The sequence below is a fragment of the Aythya ferina genome, assembly GCF_964211825.1.
Source record: "Aythya ferina genome assembly, chromosome: 14".
NCBI classification, from domain to species: domain Eukaryota; kingdom Metazoa; phylum Chordata; class Aves; order Anseriformes; family Anatidae; genus Aythya; species Aythya ferina.
Genome location: NC_140312.1, coordinates 19,533,269 through 19,550,857, shown reverse-complemented (window position 1 = coordinate 19,550,857; position 17,589 = coordinate 19,533,269). Strand labels below are relative to the sequence as shown.

Genomic DNA, 17,589 nt, shown 5'->3' with positions numbered 1-17,589 from the left:
AAAATAATAATAGTATGTACAAACAAGTGATGCACAATGCAATTGCTCACCACCCGCTGACCGATGCCCAGCCTAACCCCGAGCAGTCCGGCCCCCTCCCCCCGGCTAGCCACCCCTATATATTGTTTAGCATGACGTCAGATGGTATGGAATACCCCTTTGGCTAGTTTGGGTCACCTGTCCTGGGTCTGTCCCCTCCCAGCTCTTACTGCAACCCCCAGCCTGCCCGTTGGCAGGACAGAGCAAAGGCTGAGATGTCCTTGGCTTAGTATAAGCACTGCTCTGCAACAATTAAAGCATCGGAGTGTTATCAGCACTCTTCTCATTCTAAGCCAAAACACAGCATTCCACCAGCTACTAGGAAGAAAATTAATTCTGTGCTAACTGAAACCAGGACACAAGGTCAGAAGTTCTGTTCTGCATCCATTTGTTTCTGATAGGGAAGCTGAGGCATTGAAGGGCACCTTGAGCTTGGAAGTGACTGAAATAGCAGTTTTGTCTATTTTTAATTGCCTGGTTTGTGCTTTGGGTAATGAAGGCAATTGCTGTATCCTGGTGGGGCAGAATCCCTGTTAAGGCTTTTTTTCAGCTCTGAGATTTACTTCTGTAATTTGTAGCCCTGGTTTGTTCCTCCCTGGGGCATGGACAGCTCCTGGCTCAGCACCTAATGGGTGTTGTATGACCCATATGTAACACGGAGCCTCAGGAGAGCCCTTTCTGTGGGAAGCCATGGGGACTTGGCTCTCCATGGGCTGCTGGGGGAGGCTGGGTTGAGGCCAGTCCCTGGCTCGGCAGAATATCACTTCATCTGCTTATTGCTTAAGAAAAATGGAAAGCACTCTGGTTTACAGAAGTTTGCAATGATCCAGCTGCAGGCAGCCTCTCCAGTGCTGATGGAGGGTGGTGCTGGAAGGAAGGGTGCCAGTACGGGAAATAAACGAGGAGAAGAAGCCACAGGGATAGAGCCTGCTGCAGGTCAACATCTCTTCTCTGGGCAATTATTGTCGGGTTGCACTTCACTGTTTCTCTGATTCAAATGGAAACTTTAAGTGACTTACATTAATTGTTGTCTTTTCCAATCAAATCTCTCTGGTCTTTGACACGCATGGCTGTTTCTTATTTCGCTCTGCTTTGCTCAGCCAGCTTGCATAACAAGCAGCTCATCCACGGCGTTTTGCAGTTGCTGGCCTGGAGCAGGAATGTGATTTCCACAGGGACCCTGGAGAGCAGGGGCAGAACTGTCCCCAGGGCTGTCCCCAGGGCTTCAGAACCACCTCTCTCACCCAGAGCCTGGGCATGTCCTCCAGTCCTCCCAGCAGCTTTCCTGAGGTTTCCTTCCCTCTCTCCTGCCAAAGACAGGGCAAGGAAACAGTGAGGGAGGGCATGGCAGGAATAGGGAAGTTATCGGTCTGGTGGGACTCACTTTGTAAAGATGGGCTGGATTTCCCCACATTTGTGTCATCCATCCTCCTGGGTCTCCTGACAGTAAAAGCAGGCAGCTCCTGTTCTGCATGAAGTTATTTCGATAATATCTTTAATTGGTTTGGAGGTCTTGATGAAAAAGCAGGAAAAAGATCTGTTGGGAAAAGCTCTAATCTGATTTCACTTGAGCCCTTACCAATACCGAGCACCATTATTGGGCTGTCTAATTTAATCTCAGCCCTGCTTCCTGAATCAGCAATATGATGCTAGGTGTTTATTCAGGTTTATACACACACCTAAAGCAGAAAGCTGCTGCTGCAAAACTCACTTACTCTCATGTAATGGCATTTAGCTGCGCTCAACAGCAACATGTCCTGTGTTGGGAATGTGACTTTCCTAGCAGTCTGAACAGCAGGCACCAGGATAGGTGTGATGGCACACTGCTGTGCCAGGCTTTCTCCTGCCAGTGTAATGAGGATCTGTTGCCCCTTGCATTGGGAGTTGGGTTCCCTTGACCCAAATTGGAGCTCAAGGAGGATTTGAAACTAATTTGGGAATCTGAATAAATTCTGCTTTAGATAGCAAGTTACTATGCACCTACTTCACTCGTGTTTCAACACTGTAGCTCCCAACCAAGGCCTTTGCACAGCCACGCTGACTGCTGCTGAGCAGCTTCTTCCTGCCTCTCCAGAGCCTTAAAAATTTTATCAAAGTGTTTTTAGACAATGAAAAGAGCAATGCATGCCTTAGGATTAGAAATTCTATATATATCTAAGCAATTATTGTTAAATTCTATTATTCATTGTGGCAGCAGACCTCTAAAATGCAGGGCTAATTGTTTAAGTGCGTTTTAATCTTAGGTTAACTTCTTTTATTCTTTTTCATGTTTAAATAATCCTCTTCCTTTCTTGACTGCTGTGCAAGAAGCTTTCCAAGTGCTTCCTGACCCACAGTGGGGCTTTCTGAAAGGCTGTTCATTTAACTGAACACTGTAAGGAGATACACGGGGAATAGTTCACAATGTATCTCTCAGGCTTTCCCTGCTAGCAAAAGAAAAACCTGGTCACAGTGGCTGGGAACTACAGGGCAGGGACCTTATAGTTGTAAGCCACACGTATGCAGGGGTAAAGAAATGAAATGAACTACAAGAGTAAAAATTGACTACAAGACCCCTGCAGTCAACATGCAGTGACATGTGAGACCCCAACCCTCCTTACATCAAGGAAGTGCACAAGGCTGGCCAGCCCCCTGCCACTCCCAGCTTCTCCCAGCAAACACAGGTCCACCGTTTCTCAGGCATCTTCGGGTAACAGCTCTCCTACTTCAGGCTTCACCCTTCATGTATTTCTTAAGGGTCTTTTCCAACCCAAATGATTCTATGATTCTCAATGCATCTCATTGCATGCTTCTTCCTCAGACCCTGAACCACGTCCTGCCATCTTCTCATGGCATTCGTCTCCATTACCTAATAAAAATCCAATCTGCCTCTTTTTCATATAGATCCTACAAGATTTTTAAAGAAAATATTTTTGTTTTGTTTTGTTTTGTTTTTAATTATTATTATTATTATTATTATTTTTTTTTTTAAAGGCTTATATTGGACAGATAGTAACATTACCTTTAAGACAAACAGTTGATAAAATCTTTGTGGTACTTGTTACTATGTATGACATTACATTACATCCTTCCAGTGCTGGGGCCAGTACTTGAGGGAGGAACATCTCACACCAGCAGTGCCTGCTGCCCGAAGCAAGGATTAACATGTCTACTTATTACTTGCAAAACATATGTTGCCCTCTCTTTATGGCACTGCTGCTTAACACCCTGTTTTTGAGATTTGTTTTAACATACACGATAGTGAACCCTGGGTGGCTTTGTCAGTTTTTCACACCATTATCCTTAGTTTGTAACTTGTGGTGGAGGGCAGTGCCAGTGAAAGGAAATTGTACTTTATAGCACAAAGTCTCCAGCAAAGCATAGATCTCCCAGGTCACCTGCCCAAGTTTAAGTCACCTAGACATTATCATGCAGGATACAGCAGTGATGAGAAGCAGAGAATATGCAGGGTCTGTACTGAGCCACTGTTAGCTGTTTGCCTATTCAGAACACACTGCGAAAGTCTGTTACCTGCTGTGGTACTGACAGCCATAGGTGGATTTCCACATGGTTGAAAAATAGTCTAGAACATGTGCCTATGCAGTGCATTCAAGAAAAAGTAAAGGAAATAGAGCTAGTGAGGTTCTGTGACTCATGGGAGCTTGCTGTGAAGGTTGTTAATATAAAGATCTGGTCTCCGGTCTGTGAATGCAGAAAGACCACTTATTTAAGTGGTGTATTTGCTCTGTCTTCATAAACTGGCGCTGTGAAAAAGCTGTCCTGTTGCTGTAGTTAATGCTGCTTGTAAGGCCTTCAGCGTGCCATAGGGAGAGAACAGCCCTGCTATTTGCAAAATATTTTGGCCACCACTTTGGTAACCCCAGGAAGGTACCAAGGACTTCCTGTATGCCTGCTGTGATTTGATTGCCTTTTACCATTTTGTCATTTTGGGGGTCCTTAACTGCTGTGTGCATTTCTGATTGCTGAGTGGCTCCTAGTGCCAGCCTGCCCGATCCCCACACTTCATCGGGTTCAGCTACAGGCAGCAGTTTAAACTGCTGTGAGCCTGTCTGCAGTGCTCGTCCACCTGTGATTCACTTCTTAGTCTGCTGTGAGCATCTTCCCATACTTAACTACAAATTTCAGAATAGTAAAATGGCCATTTTGAGGCTTTTGTTTTTATTTATTTGGCATGGCGGAGATTATAGATGCTGCTAACATCTGCTGCTCAGTATGCATCAGCATCTTGCAGACAACCTGACCCTTGAAGTGATGCAGATGTGGCTTTGTTTTGCTTTTGTCATCAATAAAGACAGTAACTTTTTTTTAAGGTATGCCTTCAGGAGTACACAGCATCTTGCAAACACATCAACTATTACATACAGCTCAGTAAGTCTGTTACTGCATTAGCTGATGATTTCCAGTCCTTATTTCTGCATTAGTCTGTTCTTTGGCTAGTGCAGGATACCTCAGCAGTACTACCATCCATTGCAGAAGGTAAGGTTTTTAAAATCCAGGTAGCCACATCTGAGAGGAGGTTTTCCAACTCATCTTTGATCTTGTTGCTTTGTAGTGCTTTATGATTGCATTTATTTGAATGCAATTTATACCTGGTTTATGATGCCTTCAATGCCCATGACCATATCAGCATGGGATTTTTCTAGCAAGTATGCTGTGAATGGTGATTCTCCCTTTGAACTTAAGTCTTCATTTGATCCTGCTAACTGACATTTTCTTGCCTAAAGAGCTCATGAAACCACACATCGCCCTTTCTCTTCTTGGTGAGAAAATGCAGTCCTCTGCTTTGCAATGTACAAACCCTTCAATATCTGAAGCCTTGTTCTTACATTGCAGGGATAAACCTGGATATATTTTCTTAGCACTAGCATCAAGCCTTCTGAAATCCTAGAATCCGAATGACAAGTTTCACTACCAGCCTTTGTATTTTTCAGGAATTGTAATCAGAAGAGTAGTTACACCTTCATACACAAGATCAGTACCTCATGGCTGGGGGAATATGTGAGTGAAACAGATCTGTCCACAAGAATATTTTCAAGTTTCCAGAAACAGCAGTTTCTTTGCCCTCTGTTAAAGAACTATTTAATGAGTCCTAATAACTTCAGCAATATGTGTTTAAGTTCTGTCTAAAAAAAATGTTCAAAAATACCAAATAATAATAATACCAAAATGTTCCTCTTACTCTTGATATTCATATCCATGGCATCTAATACGTAAGTGGTTAGTAAAAAACAAGTTAACTATCCTGAATTGTGATTTCATATTTGAATTTAATCTATGAATACTATTTCAAAATCATAGCCTATGTACTTCCCAAGAAGTCACTGAAGCACAGAAAATGTCATTAGCACACTCCATATCAAGTATGATTAACTGCGCTGTGAGATGCCAGAACGTGGTAAGACTGGCTGTGGGCTTTGTGCAGCCAGGAGGAACTTTAGTAATTTCTGCTGTCTTATATGAACCTTAACTCTTACTTCCCAGGGCAGCAGTGTGTAGGAGCAGCACAACAGACCCAGATGTGAAGGTGTTACAGCACGCTGGGCTAGACGCAAAGCTTGCTGCTTCCCCAAACAACAGTGGAAGTCCAGAGCTGGGCCTGGCAGGAGACTGCTGCAGGGCTCCAAAACACCAAAGAAGGTTGAGGGCAGGCTGGTTTGTTTGGGTTCAAAGAACTGGCATCTTCTGGAAGCTTAAGAGGTTTCTGCTGATGTCCCCTGTGTTGGTGGTACCCGCTAAATCCACAGCAGGATGCAGCGGCCACTCCATGGGGGAATGCATCTTTTCCAGTAAGATCATTCTGAGGAAGAGGTAACATGTAAATACCTGGTCAGAGAGATGAGTTACTTCTTCAACAGGTGTCATGCTTGGACCACTGTCCAAATTATCTCATGCCAATATGTGAGTGTTGTTAGAATTAACCTAGCTTATCTTATGCACATCCACTTGTATGAAGGGGGGTAGAGGGAAGGTAGTTCACATCCTCTTACACCCCATCATATTTTTTTTTCTCCATTTTTGTGCTTTGCCTAGGTGTGATGTCACACCGTATAAAGTGTGACATAGAAGCATCCTAGTGCTCTGTAAGCCTCACCTCTCTGAAGGTGTCAGCGAAGGACAGAAACTCCCTTAGCCTTGAGCTCTCCCAAAGGTCTGAGTCTCAGCAGCAGTTTTTCCAACACGGAAATGAAGCCACCTCTGGAAAGGCATTGCAACAGCTGCTCAAGTGCAAGCCACAGGAATGCACTGTTTTGAAGGAAGAAGCAAGAGAAACACTGTATGGATTTGTCACTTTGGAAGGAATGAGAGGATGCAGCATTGCTACCAGAAGTGGAGCACAGCCAAACAGGCAGACTCAATTATTTGTACCAAAGACGAAAAGAAAAAAAAAAATCAAGAAACTGGAAGTATCTTATGTCAATGTTATGTATGAGTAATTTTACCATTGATCTGTAAGCTGCCTGGTAGCACACAGAAACAGTAACAGTTTACATTCATGCATTAAAAGCACATTAATTTATTCAGCGAGATTCATACCCTATGGTGCTTTTTTGACAAGTTTTTATAGCACCGTAGTTAGTATTTATTAGCAGTGAAAGCACTTTACAATACTTTGATTCAACATTGAGACAAACGCACAAAGCAGCTACTTCATAGGCAAGAAAGCAAACACAAATGGCACTTTGAGAGCTGTTACCAAGAGATCTTCAAAGAGCTCGGCTCCATACCCCTGAAAACACAGCACCCAGCCCTGGCACGGTGCTGTCAGCACAGAAAACAGGAGCATTCATTCAGCAGGAGCACCACCACCTCCCTGGCCACAACATGACCCTTGGTGGTGCCACAGCATCCCAGGAGCTCCCTGATACTGCACAACCCCACTCCTGGAGTGATCCTGGGAGAATAAAGAATTTGGTATGCAAGGGAAGAACCCGTTAATACATCTAGGAACTTAAGGAAATGGTGCACTTCAGTTACTCACAATTTCTTTTTCTTTGAAGGAATTTGTTCTTAACTTCCAATTTAAAACAATTTTAAAACAAGACCATAAAAATCATTTAAAGATGTAGGCTAAACTAATCTTCTCTTTCCCCCATGCACGGGTTCTCATGCACTGAAGATTTAGCTGTAAATTTGTGAGAGCTTACCTTGGGCTTCTAAGTATCAGGTTCATTACCGGCTGTGCTATACATGCTGCTGTGCTCTTCTGGAGCTGTCCTGCCCAGTGTGAGTGTCCTGTTTGAAGTCAGCAGGCACAGAGCTTACCAGCAAGTATTTCAGAGAGTCACCAGCAAGTATTTCAGAGTCCCAGGCTAAAAGCAGAGGATTTGCGTCACAGCAATGCATCTCCCACTGGCTTCCAATACAGACCTGGGTGCTTCAGAGGCAATCTGATCCTAAGCAGTCTGCAAAATCCATACATGCTCTTAAGTAAAAAACAAAGAAACAAAAAAAAGCATACATCAGGAAGCAATGGTGGGCTGGTTGGACACTTGGTCTCTGGGACACCATTCAGAAAAGTCAGACATATTAAGGGACAAACAAAATTATACTCTTGTGACAGAATGGTGTCTAATTCAAATGACTTTTTAGATGCTTGAAATTTGATTTCTTCACCAATGCAAGTTCTCTACTGTTGCCTTTTTTTGTGATACCATATGATACACAGACCGAGAGATATTCCTTCTGGTAAAGTTAGTCTTAACAAAGCTGTAGTGTCCAAGCAGAATAATTTTCAGCTATTAATTTTATTTCCGCTGCCACCGATGCTACTTACACTCTTGAGCCAACTCAGTGGAAATGAAAAACAGGCAGGTCAAGCAAAATTCAAGTGTTTGGGTGTCAGAAACATATCTCTTCTACAGAGGCCTGAGGTAGCCACAAGCCTGCAGGTTCCTGGGGCAGGTCTCCCAGCACCCCAGCTGGGCACCTAGGCTGGTATATCCCCTCTTACCCTGAGAAATCAGTGCAGAAAGGCAAGCTCCCTTGATGAACATATGCATCAAAATCTGCATCAGTGACCAAGGTTTGCCTGTAAATCTCTAGGCACTTTGCCAATAGGGAAAAAAAAAAAAAAAAAAAAAAAGGCAAATCCAAGGAAATCCCCTCTTATGTAAAAGCCTAAGGAGCTCTTAACTTCTCCACATCAGAGCTGCTGCTGTTTATATAGGAAACCGTTCTTCATTTGTACTTTATCAGGCTTTTGTCAGCTAGTCCTGAGAAAAATGCAAGTCTGGGAATGGGAATTACAGCTGCTTTGTGCACCAAGAGGCCCTGGTAATTCTCTGTTACTTCAGAGGGTTGGTGGGAGACCAGGAGTACCTCATTCACAGGCAAGAGCAGTATATTTTTAAAGTTAGTACTGGCTGTTGGCTAATGGCCAAGTGTAGTTACAACTTCACTAAAAATTAAATAGTAGCCGTGGTATTCCTGCACTGCAGTCTGATAAAATGAAGCAGCTCAACAACTACTCCCCCATCTGTATTTAAAACAGAGACTGACATTTCCAACATACTAAAGCTGTCAACAGGCTCAAGGATCGCCAGCCAGGAATCTGTGGCAAGCTCACATTTCCTCCATAGATCTCAATTCTTAGCAGCAAACATTCATTATCGTGGATAGAAATTAAGGGACCCAAATACTACCTTCTAGACTTTTGATTAGGAGATGGAAGTGGCTTCTGTAAAAGGCTATCAGAGCAAATGGGTGGTGCTGTTTATGAAGTGAGCAGGAAGAAGACGGTGTGTAGCCAGCAGACCCCCTCCCCAGAGCAATATTGGGGAGCTTTCGGAAAATTAGCTCAGCAGAACACTCCTGCCTAAAAGCATATCAATGAGACAGCAAAAAGATACTCTTGAAGGGGAGGAAGTGCTGAAGGATTCCCCAAAAGATTTATGAAGAACCCACCTAATGCCTGATGCAGTTCTAGCACAGCTACCACCACTACCACAGAAACAGGTCTCCGTTTCAGGGACAGGTTTGCCAACCTAGTTTTGACACTGCTGAAACATAATTTCTTGGTGTTAAACATCAGGCTAGCTGGTGAGTGTTCTCCTATTAACTATCTTTGTGTTTCTCTCTTTTCCCCTTACTACCTCACTGCCTGTCTCTCCTCCTTTCCACACTAAAAGTGGCTGTTCCTCTGTCTCCAAGCTCCTCCTGCTGTTCTACAGCAGACCAGGTCCTGCCTAGCCATGAACATGCTCTGTAAGTCCCTTCTTTTATAACTGCAGCTCTGTGTGCTCAATACTTAGTTTAACACATTTTAAGGACTCACTTGATGTAGAGCTTAGGATTTGTGGGGTAGAAGCAGAACCCCCAGCTGGATGGGGGTGTTTTTCCCCAGCAGGACATTGAGGGTGGGTTCCTGACCACAGGAACATACTCGTATCACATATGCTGTTTGGAACCAAACAGCTCTCTGTGACCGTTGGCTGGACCTATGCATAAATCATACAGGACTTCTAGTAGCTCCTAGAGCTTCGATGCAGCCATGAGAGGTTCTCACAGAATTATGAGAGACTCAGATAATTCCAGTGCCTTTCTTAAGTCAGTTTTACCTTCTGTCAGCTGCTAGGTGTCCCCTTCCCTCAGACCATACACATGGTTTCAGCTGGCTTCCCACCACAGGGGATTGTGAAATGTGGTTTGTGAAATGTACTCATGTAAATTTTTGTGTCTGCTTTCCTCCCTCTGGCAATATCCCCACTGTCATTTCCTATTGTGTGGCCACATACCCTCATCCCTATGCCACTCAGTATGTCCATCACTTAATTATGCTCCGTCTTGGTCGCAGTTCTTCCAGAAAGCTCACTGAAGAGAGTAAGCAAATGCTAAAGGTAATCTACAATCTCCAGTTTTTCCTGCTTCTCCCTCTGTTTTACCATGAAATAATTAACTCTGTATGAAACAATCCAAGCTAACTGAGGGGCTGCCAAACCCCGTGACCTACTAACACTTGAAAATAATGTCTCCCCACTACTGCCATAGGTCCCTGTTGCCAGTGTATCTGTATGAAAAGGTGTCAGTCTAAGGTTGCAAAAGCAGTAACAGAAAAAATAGCCTTCAAAGATATTTTTTTTTCTAGAGGGATCCTTATGTTTAATTAATGTCTTATTTAATGTCTATGCTTTTATCACATTGCTTGAAAAATGGCCTGCGTAACCAGAGATCCTCCATCTCCCTGCAGTTCTTCTTTATCCACAGGAGCAGGACATTCCTGGGGATAAAGGGAAACCTCAGAGTTAGAAAAGGCAGATAAGAACTGGGTAAAGTATTGATCATCTTCTTTTCCTGAACTGAGTCTTAAATCTGGCCGTACTCAAGCACAAGTTGTTTGTGGCCACTGGACTGAAGCTGCTAAGGAGGAGCATACTGGGGTCCAGAGGACCTCATTAAAAATATTCAGCAGTCTGAGGCATCCTCTGAGTTGTGTTGAATGCCTACAGCATCAACTTCTTTGAGGACAGCAGAGTAGGCAAGGATGGCCAAGACACAGATATTGGTGATGGACACATGGTCCCAGTGAAACACTGCCAAAGGAGAGCCAGAGGATCCAGGAAAGCCATAAAAACTAACCCTGCTGCTCGTGATTCCCTGATATACAGGGAATTCCCAGGTTGGGTAAGGGCCTTTGGAGCTCCTTTGTGACACCAGGAAGCTGCATTATTAATTCACGCTATCCTGCTGCCAGTGCTAAGACAGCACAGCTGTCACCATGTTGTCTGCTTTCTCATATTGGTACCAAAAAGGAACAGCTTTGCTGTGCTCTGTGCAAGAACAGAACTGGGTGCAGATCTTGCCACTGCAGAACTTGCTCCTTCTAGCCACATCATGAAAATGTTCCCTTATGCTAGGCTTCCTCTGCCTCAAAACATGGTGTGTTTTACCTCATTTCCAGCCTGGCAGTTTGCAAAGCAAATTTCAATCATCAGCTTCCTTCCTCCTCAGAGCCACAGAGGGCACAAGGTAACAACTTGCTTTGAGGAATTACTTGGCATTGCTTTGGGAAATCCAGCAAGTGGTATATCCGGATTTCCTGCCTTCTCGTCAGTAATGAGATAATTAGAAGCCCAGTTAATTTTGACTCTCCCTTGTTCTATTTGTCACAGAGGAAAATCCTGATTTTCTGTTCTATAGAAATCAATGGTATCTACTCTAAGTAGTTACAAAACATTACCGACCTGGCCTGGTGGGCTTTGACTGGTCAAAGTCGAAAATACCTCCCTAGAAGACAGGACAATAGAGAAAGATGCTCAGTTTTGGAAAGGAAGAAGGAGCCAGGACAAAACCAGCAAAACACTGCTGGCACAACCCAGCAGATGTGTGTAAACCAGCACAGCCCACTGCCTCGTGCACTGCTCTACCCGACTAGCAGCAGCCAAGGACCTGACACCACAGCTTGGCAGGCTCCTTCACAGTGTGGACTCCTGCTGCCCCTGCTGTGGGATGCACAGAGCTGTATTGCACACTCTGACACTGCTAAAGCCAGCCCTTACTCATCACAGCCCCTGAAGTCCCCTCTACTTTGATTAGGGTCTGCAAAGAAAAACATGCGGGCTGCCAAAGCAGTCTCTGAACCAAATGATTCATTCAGAAGTGAATTTAGATGTTCCAGAACATGGAGTTGTGGTGAACTGAGGAACCCTGTCAGGCTGTGAGAATGGAGATTGTTAATGGTGCTTTGGTTTGGGGCCGCCTTCCCTTTTAATGTGTATTGGTTCATTTCTTTTGTTGAGGAGGCGGGTGACTTTGCTTCGGTATTACTGGTGAAAAATAATCAGAGGTTTGTCAAGCAGAAAATCCACAGGCACTGAAGAACAGATAGCATCATGGCTAAGGATTATGTCATGGTTCCTTTGCAGAATTAAGTGATGTGCTGTCTGTCTGATCCTCATAGGGATCAGGCACATACAAAACATTCTGTTTTGTTGGTTTTTTTTCTGTCATTTTGAAATCTTCTGTTTTGATTTGAAATGTATTCTGTTATAATTTATTTGGAAATGGAAAATCACTTTAAAACAAGATTCATAACTTTTGTTTTGAAAAAGTTGGAATGAGGAATCCTGATAATATGGCATTCTCAGGGAGAGGAACAGAAAAGTTTGATATGGGACATGGCTCTTCTAAAACCAGTTCAGCCTCAGCAAAATGGCTTTTTCTACTGAAACTCTCCCAGCCTGCCTTCAGGGCTGACAGTGCTCCGGGGGCAGAGAGCTAGAGCATCCTGGCAGAATGAACCAGCCCTGCAGTGTTTTTATTGCCTCCAGAGCCAGAGCAACAGAAATGTAGTTTTACATGCCAGTTCCTTAAACAATTCTTCATGAAGTTTCAACAGCATACATTTCCTGAAATACTGATGAAAGGAGAGCCATGGCCTTAGAAAATCTTGTAGTCAAAAAAGGAGGATGTAGTGTGCTTCTGAACAATAATTTCATAAAATACAGCACCTTGCTTATATATATTTGCCAAGTAAGTTAACAGTATTGCCAAGTCTTTAAAATCAAATTGTCACTTACACAATCCATGCTCAATCCTATACAGATGTTTTCTCTGAGATAGTGTTGTCCTTACAGCTCTTTATCATAGAATCATAGAAAATCCTGAGTTGGAAGGGACCCACAAGGATCATTGAATCCAACTCCTGGCTCCACACATGACCACCCAAAAATCAGACCATATGTCTGAGAGTGTTGTCCAAACACTTGAACTCCAGCAGGCTCGGTGTAATGACCACTGCCTTGGGGCAGACTGTCCCAGTGCTCGACCACCTCCTGGGTGCAGAACCTTTACCTAACACCCAGCCTGACCCTCCCTTGTTATGATATACTGTGAATAGAAAATGAAGTTGTTTATGCTTCTGCAAGATAAATGGACTCCCTAAATGCCATTCTAGCCTCTGCATTAACCTTGCGCTGGAAATCGGAGTTAGTGGTGCCACCCCAACCTGTTAAGCCGAAGGCAAAAAAGGTTTGTGGCAGACGTCCCCACCAGGGCCTCCTCTTTGTGCCTTCTCTTGGCCATGGCACATCAGCTGTCCTTGGGCCAAGCCGTTGTCACACCTGCAGGTTATATCTGCTCTGGGCCAATTTAATGTGGGCTAGAGACAGAGCTGGGATGATAAACCTGCTTGTTGGTCTTCTGCTTCTCTTCTCATCCTTGTTTATGTGCCCTGCTTGATTTTGTCACACTTATTATTGACGAGGCATTCAGTGAGACTGTAGGAATGTGATCTGTGATACTTCTGGGCTTTTCTGAGGCTTAAATGCACTGAGAAGAAAGCCATCTGTGCCTGTTGTGGGAACACATTTGATCCAAACCCTTCAAAAAAAAGTATTTTCAACTTGTATCCCAACCTTTTTCCCCAGTCCCCTCCGAGACTGCAGGTAGGATGCCACTGCCAAGGAGAAAGAATGGCTCCTTTTTGTCTTTTTTCCTACTTTAACAATGCAGTAGTGCAATGACAATAATCTGTGGTGGCAGTTATGGTTGCAGGCTCACAACAGCTTTGGAAAGATGTCTCAGCAGCACAAATGAGGGCCCGTATAATTTTCCAAAGCTCAGATCTTTCAATTTTTAAGACTGCTCTCAAGGAGCAACTGGAAATATCCAGCCACGAGCTGGCTTCCAGCTGGAAAGGGTAAAAATAATTATCACCACTTCACTGCGAGCAGCATGCTGGGCTTAATTGGAAAGTGCCTGTCTGGTAATTTGCTCAGTAGGTGCAGCACATGCATTGTGCCCTGCAGGCGGCACGGGACCGTGCTCATGCATTCCATAACCATGCTAATCCATGAAAGGAGTGTGGTACATCTCCACTGCTGCGTCCTGACTTTAATCAAAACCGAAGGGAAGAAAATATGTCAATTCTCGCATGGAATTGGGAAAGAGTAAGGCCTCTTACAAATAGCTCCTCCTTGTTCTTCCCTCCAGACAGCCACCACAGGAACATCCAGGGTGATTTTCTTTAAGATGTCAGGGATTTCTCAACCCAAATTGCACCTCGGCTCTCATTTATCCCAACTTCTGCCCCGGGGGTTGCGCTGTGCCTTAGCAGGACACCTGAGCATGTAGAAGAGCGGGGCCTGGGACTGGTCCTGCTGCTGAGCCGCTTCCTGGGATCACAGCCACCGCACCGTGGTGCAGATGGCAGCGCCATTTTCAGAGCTATAAACAGTATCATTGTCATAGCTCTTTGAATGGTACTGCCATATGTACCGGAAAACCAGCATTTATGCTTGTGAGGGCTTGGGGCCAGCTGGATTTTCTCCCCATTTGGATGAAGTCAGTTCCTGAAATATGAATGAAAGCTGCATGCTGCTTTAGAGTAATTCCCTCCTCAGTGCCTGTTTTTGAGTCTCCAAGGATCATCGTGTTCCCACCTGGCTCCCAACCAGCAAAACTCAAGTGTCCTGCACATGGAGAGATCGCTGTTGCATCTAAACCTCCCTGCTCAGTTCAAGGAGCAGCAGAAAGTTCATGGAAATCAGTCAGGCTCTGTGTGTTTTTCTTTAGGAAGTGCTGTGCTTGCCCGTGTTTGCCCGTGTGTGTGGTATGTCTGTAAAGGTGGAGAGAAAGCGCTCATCTTAATCAGCTGTCAGGAGTTGTACACCCACCCTGGTGGCCAGTGCAGTTCCCACTGGGATCTCTTCCATTTGTATGGCTGCAGCAATAACAGCCAGTGCAGCAAAGGGACAGAGGCACAACAACAAGGAGGCACAAACGAAAACCCCACAGTGTTCATTTTTTGCTGACTCGGCAAGGAAGAGGGAGAAGCAATCAGCTTTGGGCTTTGATGAGAGAAGACACCAGCATGGCCCTGCCAAGCAAGAGGTGGGAAGGAAATGTCCTGTTTGCAGTGAGGCCATCCCAAAGCCCAGGGTCTGGCGCTGCGCAGGCTGTGTGCTCACACGAGGGCTCGCTCTGTAACAGGTTTCCTGGCAGTCTGTCTGTGTTGGGAGGTGGTTAGGATATAACCCCATGGGGACAGAGGTGCAGGTGGAAGCAGCTTGCAAGAAATGTTTATGGAGCAAGAGCGAATCTGTAAACCCATCTGGATGCTGGCCAAACCTTTTGGCTGATGAAAGCCAGATTATCTCTGTTTAATATTAACCTGAATTCTACTTCAGAAGAACCTACAGAGATCTGAGAGCCACAGAACCAGGCATTGTGTTTCTGATTCTGTGTGTATACCAGCAATAGATTATGATGAGACAACTGACGAGTCCAGGCATTTGTAATAAACACGCAGTTTACTTAGCCACCCGTTTAGAGACATATTCTAAGACCTAATTAATTTTTCAGTTGCTGGATTAAACTATTGTGTAAAACATCCCATCAAACAGAGAACATTATATGGTATGCTACACTAATTAAATAAAGAGATGACTGAGCTTGAGAGATGCCCGCAACACTTAATGAGGATTAATTAAGCAACATGATTTACAGCTGGAGAAGATGAAACTGAGCAGTTCAAAACTGGCTAGACAAAGCAGCTGTGACCTGCTCAATTCATGAAGGCAAGTACTGGGAACACGCTGTTCAGTGGCACTACTACAGCAGCCTCACCAGCCAAGTTTATTTAATTAGGAGGTTGCATTTAGCCCCAGAACACACCCATTTTTTGGCCAAACACATACATACCTATAAACCAGCTAGAAGTTAAGACTTTGGCAGCTGGAGACTTGAAGCACAGATAAAGTGCTGCCAAAACACATACAAAATTTCCTTTACAAGCCCTCCCTGGGACAGCAGCTAGATTAGCTTTTCCTTAATTTCTCTGATCTTTTCCTCTGATAGTAGCACAGTTTATCTGTGTGACAGAATTATTACACCCCAGGCATGCCAGCTGTATGAAAGGGCTGGAAGAAATTAACGTTTCTTGGCCTACTCAGAATGAAGAGAGTTCAAGTGATCAGTGTCATCAGTTCTCACTTCAGGAGAGAAATCCCATGGAATCACTCCCATTAAAAGAAAGCAAGATGCTTAGCTGTTCTCAGCCAAACTAAATAAAGCAAAAAGAAGCTTGAGTTTTTTTATTTTTATTTTTTCCCAGGAGCTGGGGAATCTCTATCCAGAAATCCCCATTTAATCTGTGGCAGTGTCACACCTTTTGCAACACCTCTTGCAGAACATGTGCTCAGGGCATGCCCACGTCCCAGGCAGAAATTTGCAGCTATTTCTTGTGTGTCCCCATATTATTTTTTTAATTTATTTTTCTCAGCTTGTAGTATTGCAATCCTAATGCCTATATAATACATTATCTGACTAGATAGTCTCTGTAAATATTTTATTTCTCAGCCCTGACAGTCTTGTTTTTTAAGAACAGCTTTTTCCCTAAGCCATGTGTCCTCCTGAATCATCTGGCTGCTGTCTCCGTACCACAGTGTTCTGGTTTTGTGTCTCCATAGCTTGTTCATAGCCACAAAGTCTGAAATTCCCACAGGAGTTAGGCAGCAATATATTACCAAGTGTTGTAGCTTTCAGACTGTTGTTAGTCACTGTGAGATCTTGCTTAGTGGTTTTCAATCACTCCAAAGCTGGAAAGCACAGAGAGAAAAACACTTTGCTACAACACAGGCAGCTGGAATTGCTTCAGTGCTGGTAAGTGAATTGCTCTCTGGCTGTGCATGAGGTGACTGGAGGCCATCTGGAGCCACCAGAAAGAAATTCCTAGTTTCCCTGATGTGATTGGTATGATTGTGCACAAAGCTTTGTGATGATCTGGCTGCTTTGAACGCCTGCTCTGACAAGGCAGGTAGCTCCCGGCTGTTCCGAGGGAAAGTCATGCCTGGCTGCTTTGGAGAGGTGCTGGGGGAGCTGGGGAAAGCAGACAGATGAGGGACAGAAGTGGGTTCAAGAAGACAAGTATGAAAATGTCAGCTGTGGGGCTGTTTCTGAGCTATTGACAAGGACAAATCCAGGTACTGTTACTTTTTGAGAATGGACAAGGAGCCAGGTTATAGGTAATGTCCTTCAGCAGATAATACAGAAGAAAATGTTGTTGAGCATCTGACTGTTACTTAGGTGAGAAGGTCACATTACTGCCCCATCTCTTGGGTCAGTGTCTTCTGCATCCCAAATTCTTCACATTATTGCGTCTTTACATATAAAAGGGATGTTTGGGAACTTTTAAGTTCATTGCTATCTGTGGTTGAAATCACACTTCTCAAACATGCTTGTTAGCCAAGGATGTGGTAATGTCCTCCCCAGCTAATACTAGGTTCAGCTATTAGCTTTAAGATAGCTCAGTTTTGGATAGAAAACAGTAGTGTAATTCAGAGATCCAAAAGTAAATATTTGTTCATTTATATACAAGACATTACAAGCACAAGCAAAGGGCTCAGAGGCGCAACGTCAGAAAGCCACGTACTCTGGCAAAATCAGACGCCTTTGCTCTAGAATAAATCATTTCACTTTAGAAATAATTAGTACTGTCAGACCATTCTAAGAAGCAACAGAAGTGCAAGCTAATGATTTAAGATGAGCATTGATAAAATAATAAAGAACAAATGTCTTCAAAGGAGGGCAATTCTCTTATTATTTCTATTATAA

General features: G+C 44.0%; 1 protein-coding gene across 3 annotated transcripts in view; it reads left to right on the top strand.

Moving 5' to 3' along the window:
* HTR4 (5-hydroxytryptamine receptor 4) overlaps nt 1-6,560 on the top strand; it is a 114,334-nt gene extending 107,774 nt beyond the window's left edge. For all 3 annotated transcript variants that reach the window (XM_084535284.1, XM_084535282.1, XM_084535283.1), the window contains one exon: nt 6,070-6,560. In XM_084535284.1, coding sequence (XP_084391410.1) covers nt 6,070-6,097 — 28 coding nt within the window. In that variant the 3' untranslated portion in view covers nt 6,098-6,560. The remainder of the gene's footprint in view (nt 1-6,069) is intronic.
* Nucleotides 6,561-17,589: the final 11,029 nt, after the last annotated feature.